The 8,558-nt window shown below is 35.9% G+C and overlaps 2 protein-coding genes across 2 annotated transcripts; one reads left to right on the plus strand and one right to left on the minus strand.

The window, feature by feature from the left end:
• The first annotated feature begins 124 nt into the window (after nt 1–124).
• Nucleotides 125–2,675, plus strand: LOC124406381 (cytosolic non-specific dipeptidase-like). Its single transcript, XM_046881780.1, has 5 exons — nt 125–402; nt 520–828; nt 882–1,470; nt 1,984–2,233; nt 2,429–2,675. The coding sequence occupies exons 1-5, from the start codon at nt 189–191 to the stop codon at nt 2,642–2,644; spliced, it is 1,578 nt and encodes a 525-aa protein (XP_046737736.1). The 5' UTR covers nt 125–188; the 3' UTR covers nt 2,645–2,675.
• A 1,533-nt stretch (nt 2,676–4,208) lies between these two features.
• LOC124406290 lies at nt 4,209–7,947 on the minus strand. Its single transcript, XM_046881653.1, has 2 exons — nt 7,706–7,947; nt 4,209–7,360 (listed from the first exon to the last, which is right to left on the minus strand). The coding sequence occupies exon 2, from the start codon at nt 7,206–7,208 to the stop codon at nt 4,350–4,352; it is 2,859 nt and encodes a 952-aa protein (XP_046737609.1). The 5' UTR covers nt 7,209–7,360; nt 7,706–7,947; the 3' UTR covers nt 4,209–4,349.
• Between the last annotated feature and the right edge of the window lie 611 nt (nt 7,948–8,558).

Below are 8,558 nucleotides of genomic sequence, written 5' to 3' on the forward strand. Positions count from 1 at the left end.
TGAATGTCGAGAAACAACTGCAGATGATGTCAAAAACTTTTGCAATTCAACAAAATATATTATCATATAATATAATAATATATATAAAATACGAAATAATACATTGATCTATCTCACTGGCCGCTGATTTTATTATACGAACTTATATTTTGTGTACTGTTCGAGAGTTTAGCATATTCATCAAGAATATGCCTATTCCATTGCAAGTTGTCAAGTGTTACAAGTACATCGACTCTCAGCAGAAACAGTTTATCGAGGAATTACGTGAGTTGGTCAAGATACCGAATGTCAGCTCAAGTTCCGAAGCTCGAAAGTACGTCGACTCAGCCATAAAATGGTTACAAGCACGATTGGTTCGAACTGGATTCTCGGTAGAACTGAAAAATACTGATAATAAGGTCTGAACACACAGACCGCTGTATTCTATTAGAAGGTTTATCCCGAATCTTTGGTCACCACAGAAACTTAATTGGCTTTTTTCCTCACCGTTGCAATAATTGTTGGATTCAAACTAAAATCTGCCGGAACTGCTCTCCATTTCACAGACAAACATACCACCAGTGATATTAGCTACGTTGGGAAATGACCGAAGAAAAAAGACTCTTTTGTATTACTGTCATTTGGACGTGTTCAAAGTGCAATCAGATAAGTGGGGTGCAGATCCTTTCGTTTTGAGAGAGGAAAAAAATGGAAAACTTTACGGTCGAGGAACTGCAAAGATGAAGGGACCGTTACTGTGCTTTCTTCATGCCGTCGATACCTATCAAGCCTTAGAGATTAATCTCCCGATCAATATCAAGATAATTTGTGGTCAAGTATCGTTATTGAATTTTTAGTCATTATTATTTATTTTTGCATAACTATCGTTGTTATCGTTCTAGAATCTATGAACGAATGTAAAAGTCTCGGGTTAGCAGATATGCTGCAAAGTTTACGAACTGGTTTTCTGACCAACATCGACTGCATGCTTATGACTGACGGTCAGTGGACAGGAATCACATATCCTTGTATTTTGTACGCCTGTCGAGGGGTGTGTTACTTCAATTTAAGCATTGAGGGTCTGACCGAAGATTTGAACAGTGGAGAATACGGAGGCGTGGTCCAAGAACCATTGCAAGACTTGATTTACATCGTCAATCATTTGGTGGACAAGAGTGGAACGCTCGTTATTCCAGGGCTGGACAAAGACATGGTGCAAGTCACCCCAGACGAGGAGAAAATTTATTCACAATTAAAGTTGAACATTCAAGAGTACAAGAAAGATTCTGGCATCAGAAAACTTTCCCACGACACCAGTCTTTCGCAATCGCTAATGCATGCTTGGCGATATCCCAGTTTCAATTTGCATTATGTCAATACCTTACCACCCTGTGACTGCCCTGTTAATTTGAAAATCCCCAAGACTGCTCAAGCCAGATTTTCTATACGGTATGAAGTTGAGAATTTATGCGACATTCCTAATAAAATTTGGTGCATTTTGAGAGTTTATTACTCTGAGAAAAATTATTCGATTCGATTGGTGTTTGTTTTATTTAAAAGTATGTAGATCGTACTTCTTTCAAATGTTCTTTTTTTCATTATAATCAATCAATAGAAAGCATGGTTATTGATACTAACGTCAACCATTTCGCTCGGTGACGTGTTTTTCACAACCTTTTTATTCAACTAAGAAAAAAATGGTGATAATTGAAAGAAAAGAGGCTTCGTTGAAAAAACAATGGTCTATACAAGTATACTGTATCTAAATTTGAACTAACTCATTTAAACCATTTTTGAGATATCTAATCGTGGGCACCACGAAAAATTTTATCGTGCCGAATGGTTCACGTTTTTCTCAATAACAATGGTTCCCATTAATTGATTGTAATAAAAATAATACATAAATAAGACTCGATCTACCTAATTTTTAATAAAACAAACCCTAATCAAATTGAATAATCAGTTGTAGCGATATAGATTCCCAAAATTCATTCACGTTTTCAGGGTGCTTGTATACACTTCCTTAGATTTTTACACAATAATTTTAATGCAGCTTTATGCTTATTTGAAAAGGATTGTTCCTGACCAAACGCCGAAAAAAGTGTGCAGATTAATTTGCGATCACCTTAATAAAGTATTAAAGTTGAGAAATAGTCCTAACAGAGCAAGACTACGAATGGAAGACTCTCTGAGGCCTTGGATAGCAGATCATCGACATTGGAGCTATGAAGCAGCAAAGAACGCATCAAAACAGGTTTAAAAACATCTCTTATATTTTTCAGTAAAAAATATTTTAATTTTTGTACATCTTATTATATAAATACAGTATCATATTATGGATATGTTCGAAAAGAAAAGAAGAAAATCTTTTTCTGTACAATGTGTGAAAAGGTGTTTAATATATTCAAATACTTTTAGTAATTGTACGCAATTATTCAAATATACTTAGGTTTACAAAGATCCAGCTAATTTGGTTCGCGAAGGCAATGCTTACCCAGCATTATTGGAATTTCAACAAATCATGCCAAAAACTAATATTCTTCTGTTACCTCTGGTAAGCGGTGATGCCAATATTAATAAGGATGAAGAATGCATCACACTCAGATGTTACATGGAAGGTACTAAGCTGATAGCAAATTATTTCTATAATTTGAGCATCTGTTAATGAAAGTATAACAGATTACTAAATCAAATTTTTAATGCATAAGTATGTAACGATACTATTAATGATGAGTTCATTTGAAATGGAGCGAATGGTAACTAGCATCAGAAACACAAAGCGACCAATTTTCTAGAGATTGAACAAAAAACGCATCCAGTCCGTGTATCGTGTATAAAAATGGTGTCTTGTAAATTCATATAATTGCTTTATCAGTTTACTTTTGAATTTCGTTAATATAATCAAGTAACAAACATGATTAAAATGATACAAATGAACTAAAAATACTTGTTGAAAATTTTCAAACAATACAATGTAAAAAAAATAACTCATGATAAAATAAACACGTTATAATGATAAAAATATATTTGCCTCCATTGTTTTAATCCATGCTGGAGTTTGTTTCCAGTCATAAATGCAAATTAAAATTTATCTCATTGGAATAATGTTATGAAAGTACGTAAACTGACACTGTGTAGAAGGAAAGACATCTTTGCACACTACACTATTCAATCCTGAATTTTCATACAACTTTTCACGGGATATTTTTTAATTAGGCTGTCCCTGTTTCATTAAAAGGAACTCAAAAATGATAAACTGTTTTTGGAAAGTTTCAATTATACATAGAAGAATGATTTTTGACAAATAGAACGTAGCACAATCTTTAAAGTATCTTTGTATGTAACAAGATGTATCTGTGTTATACCTTTCTCAACATTCAGTCATTGCGCTTAGATTTTTTGACGATGTTTCAACGAGACTTTCATTTACGAAAACACTATTTCACACTTCAGTCATAATACAGAATATATTATACAATCATATTTCATATATATCTATACTAGACTGTATCAAAAAAATTGACTATTTCTTTTTTTCAAAAATATACTGAAAATATTGTTCAGGATACCGAAAAAAGGCGCCTGTTAGAATGGGAACTCTTAATTTTAATACTAAGAAGTGCCTCATCGCGACTTTCTACTTTCCATAAGAATAACATGGCAAAAATGGTTTTTGCTCCTTGCGATTTTTATAACTAGATAACGACGCGTCGTACAGAAAATTCAAAAACACGTTTTTGTAGGAAATTGAACGTTCTACAAAAAAGGTCTCTTGTCATTTTACGATAAATCTATTCTTTCAAAAGTTATTTGAGGTCGAACATCAACAAAGGACCTCAAATAACTTTTGAAAGAATAGATTTATCGTAAAATGACAAGAGACCTTTTTTGTAGAACGTTCAATTTCCTACAAAAACGTGTTTTTGAATTTTCTGTACGACGCGTCGTTATCTAGTTATAAAAATCGCAAAGATCAAGAACCATTTTTGCCATGTTATTCTTATGGAAAGTAGAAAATCGGGATGAGGCACTTCTTAGTATTAAAATTAAGAGCTCCCATTTTAACAGGCGCCTTTTTTCGGTATACTGAACAATATTTTCAGTATATTTTTCAAAAAAAAAAAAAAAATAGTCCATTTTTTTGATACAGTCTAATCTATACATATATACACACACATAGGTTATCAACCTTAAATCGTACGTTTTGCTTAATTTTGCATGCGTACTTGATCAGAATAAAGCCGTTTTATTGCTAAGAAAACAAACAATAAGGCTTGTGCCATTAGATGGTAACTATTGCACAAAATTTGAATTTCTAATGGCATTGAAACGCACAGCAACATTTTGCATACATGACAATCGATTGATGTCTACATCATTCTCTCCACGCCTAGCTGAGATAAAATGTGCTCTCCCAATTCGTTGGAATTCAAATCATCAAGATCATTGCTCTCTTCGAAAATATCTTGGACAGTACCAGTGACTTCACTTTCGACAGCCTCATTGCCTATTCCCTGCTCTTCATACCTGTTAAATATCAGTTCCTGATCATTGTCTCCCCAATTGCGATCGGTACTATTTTCTTTCATAAGATGTCTGCGCAGTGTCCTCAAAGATGGTAATGGAAATTTGTAACTCAATAACTTTTCATAACACTTCAGTCCGCAGCTGTTTCTAATATCGATGGCTGTAAGCAGTGCGGTCTCGGAAAATTCATGCGTTGCATTATCGATAAACAGGTTTTTAAATTTGCTTTGCTTGTCCACTGTAGCCCTGTGCCGTTTGATCGATGCCTGCATACTCAACATTTTTTTTTTGCACGTATTAGCATTTTTCTCTGCTCTCTCTAAGAACTTTGACGCTTTCTCAAGCTTCCAGTTCAACACTTTAATTTGTTCATCCTTTTGTTTCAGACTCTGAAGAAATTTTTTATCTTGTGCGTCGGTGCTGACCTGTTTTCTTAGTTTTTTGTTAGCTTCTTCCAGCTGATTAACTTTATTGCTAAGTTTATAAATTGCCTGCTGTTTCATTTCAGACTCATTTTTGCAGTTTACCTCAGGCGATTGTGGCTTTTTACTAAGCTTTTCTTTAAATATCTGTATCTGTTTGTTTTTTACTTGTAGTTCCAATTTTAGATTCACTAATTTAGTTTCCAGTTCTTTGTAAATGATTAACTGGTTTGTTAATTTCTTTATTACTTCTTGTTGTGCATTCAACTTTTGCCGCAGCTCTTTGGATAGATCAGTAGGTTTATTTGAATACTTTTGTTGCACAGACCGCACATTTTCATAATCTGAACTAACATTTTCTTCAACCTTGATTCTGACACTTCCATCGTTATCAATCGCTTTTTTCCTCTGTACATTTCCGTCCAATTCTATATGAAGAAATTCCCCTTTTCGCCCATGCGATCGTTCGGTACTTGAATTTATTTGCGCAGTGTCGAATAGATTTGTGTCATTGTTCGTTTCATAATCTCTCTCAACTACAAACCCTTTTTCAATGTCCATACTATCAGAATCATCAAAGTGTTCTTCGTCAGACCTTAAATGAATTAACCCATCTGGATTTTTACCATTTTTTAACGAATCTCTTTTGTTTGCTTCTCCAGTTAATAAATACTTTGCCGACGAAACATTTTTCACATTTCTTGACAACTTCCAACCAACATCGTTATGTTTGTCAGATATTCTATGGCCTGAGGTGGCTTCCAAGCCTGCAATAATTTCGCCAACATCATCGGCAACCCCTGTTACTCTGATGGTAAAGTTTGGGTTTGTTAAAGAACCTTCGCCGTTATTAAGTTCAAATTTGCCATTAATCACATCTGAGGGTTTCTTGTGACTGGTAGTAACGATATTTCTGTCTTCCCTACCTCCTCTTTTTTTTGCCCTAGCAACCCTTAGAATTGAGCGTGTCAGTTGATCACATTTAACTGCGCTTAACGTTCTTTGCGACAAATCTGCAATAGTTTTCTCAATGGATTTCATCACTTCTTCTCTGGTTTTTCTTCGTTTCAATGCAGCTTTCAAGTCCGTCGAATCACTCTGCTTCCCTTTAGAGACATTAATTACATTACCATCATTTAGGGCTATAGATTTACTAGTCAAACTCTGCCTTTTTAAAGGACAATCTTCCCCTTGATTCGTATTCTGCATTTCCCTTTTTTCTCCCAATACACAGAGTTGTGTATTCGCATTGCTGCTTGTGTTTTTATTTTCATCTCCACTTTCCGTGCCGAATATTATCTGTACGTTTCTTGGGATTTCTTTATCCGTGTGCCTCATAATATCATCTGATAAAGCATCCTTGCTTTTCGAAACTGTCGAGTTTTTTGTACAAACAATGTCTTTACGAACTGAGATACTAGCAACTCGCTGATCTTTCGGTGATTTTGGATCATCGGTTGCATCTTCGCCATTACAAATTTGCTTCAACCTTTCTTCAATATCGTCGTAGCTGTTCTGAATCTGCTGCTTATTTTCGGTGCTTACTCGCGACTGTTTTCCGGCGTCCGGGTTCTCTTGAATAAACAAGGTGTTATCAACTATGATATGACCAATCTCTTTGTTATTTTCATCAGCGACGATTATGACATTCTCATTGTTGTTAACAAGCTTGCCTATCTCCCTATTGTTCTCATCAGACACTATTATCATGTTCTGTTTTTTCAATCCCGGGATCTCTTTTTCTGTAACAATACGATACGCAAGATCATGATTGTTTTCTTCACCATCTGCGATATCTTGCTCAATCTCATTACCCAGTGCTATGGATTTGCACGTCATACCATCACCCTGTGCAACTATACTTGTCTTATTTCCTTTCATGTCGCAAGCTATCTCGTATTCATCATCGTCAAGGAATTCCAAAGTGTAATTATAGTCTTCTAGTGTTCGCATTTTCTTCGAATTACTGAGTGACCAATCATCAATGTCTTGCTGCTCGTTTTGAAGACGTCTCTTGTTGGGAGACTTCCTCTTTGACGTCTCCGTAAATATGGATGGTACAGCGTCTCTCTTAAGTCTAAGCTTTCCTTTCTTCGTCTGCACCCACTGGTCAGCCTCGAAGTGAGCATGACAGAGGAAAGAATTTTTTGACGGTGCCCAGTTTGCTCTACCCACTCTTTCCTGCCACTCTTTTCTCAATTTTGGGTCACGAGGGAAACATTTCATGTTGTAACCCTTTTCACTGCGATTGTTGCACCCGATCGCAGCGCAGCCTGGCATTTTTTATCCTTTTCTTTTTCAAATTTTGAAAAACCTTTCTTCAGCAACCTTCCCGATTGCTTAACGAATCAGGCAGCGCCAATCACGTCAGGAACCAGCCAACATTTTACTAAATATTTCTCTGCGATCATCTGCCGCCTACTGCCATATGCCTGAAATCGAGAAGTTCATGACAATTGCGATAGAAACTTTTGCAACTCAAACAAGAGATACATGTCTTGCATAACATATATTCTTAGCACAATTTACATCAAGTGAGAATATTTTACATTTCTCAGTCAATCATAGATTGTTGTTTATATTAAACATGGATTCTTATGCAGGGAACCTTTTTTTTACCCATGTATTCACAAATAATGAGTGAATTTTGAATAGTTGCAGATATTTCCGTTAATGGGTGAGAAAAAAAAAATTTGAAATAAGAAATCAGAATAGGTAGACTTAACGAGTGTGTGGTTAGCGTATTTGTAATCATACGTAGTAAAACCCGTTCATACCTTGTATTAAGCTAGAACTACAATCGTAGTTTCGTACTGTGATGGCTAATCAGAAGCTTGCCATTCAGATGCATGAATATATTCCCAAATATTTTTCCCGCGATTAAATTATTCCAAAATTTTGGAAGTTTTTCTTATAGGTTAACAAATGCAATAACAAGAAAATAATTATTTATCCAGTTTGGTTCAGTTCGACCAGTCAACGGTTCGACTCCCTCTACTTGTGAGGTGATCGTGTCCTAATAGTGGAATTTGCTGGGATTCTAGTTCCATTTCCCGTCGCAGCCTTGGCAAGCGTCTATGGGTGGGTCTGAAATTATCTGGCTGCGCTAAAAACTCCCTGAGACAGAGACAGAGCTACCCACGAACTCGGCATTGCAAGAGAGATGAAGCTGTGTTCGGAAACTGACTGATATTACTGCCAGTACTGATTCCTAGTTGTACCGGAAAATGTGTTTTGTCCTGTTTTACTGACAGAGCCACTGGTGCTACCTCCATTTGTAAATCCGAACGCATTTCAGTATTCTCATATTCGTGCATCATTTGTGTAAAACGAAAGTCGGAATAACAAACTGAATGGAGCTGTAATAACTGTTACTTTAAACGAAATTGTAAATGACGATGACAGTGATTCAATACTTGTAAAGCCTATAAAACAAAAGACCATGGACACGCCGCCATGGTGTATGGGTGCGTTCCGAAATTACCTGACAAAGCTAAAAATTCCCTAGAACAGAGGCAGAGCTACTCATGCACTTGATGAAGCAACAGAGATAAAAGATTGTTGACAGCACTGGCAGTTAATATCGGAACGCACCCTATATTGGCTCTGCACTACGTCGCTTCCTTTTAC

Source organism: Diprion similis, chromosome 5 (genome assembly GCF_021155765.1).
Source record: "Diprion similis isolate iyDipSimi1 chromosome 5, iyDipSimi1.1, whole genome shotgun sequence".
In the NCBI taxonomy this organism is placed as follows: domain Eukaryota; kingdom Metazoa; phylum Arthropoda; class Insecta; order Hymenoptera; family Diprionidae; genus Diprion; species Diprion similis.

Excerpts from the sequence above, each read along its gene's own strand:
- LOC124406381 (XM_046881780.1), top strand. The coding sequence starts at position 189 with ATGCCTATTCCATTGCAAGTTGTCAAGTGTTACAAGTACATCGACTCT. Across the intron at positions 829-881 it reads TGGTCAAGTATCGTTATTGA|AATCTATGAACGAATGTAAA; the intron begins ATTTTTAGTCAT and ends TTATCGTTCTAG. Across the intron at positions 1,471-1,983 it reads GACATTCCTAATAAAATTTG|GGTGCTTGTATACACTTCCT; the intron begins GTGCATTTTGAG and ends TCACGTTTTCAG.
- LOC124406290 (XM_046881653.1), bottom strand. The coding sequence starts at position 7,208 with ATGCCAGGCTGCGCTGCGATCGGGTGCAACAATCGCAGTGAAAAGGGT.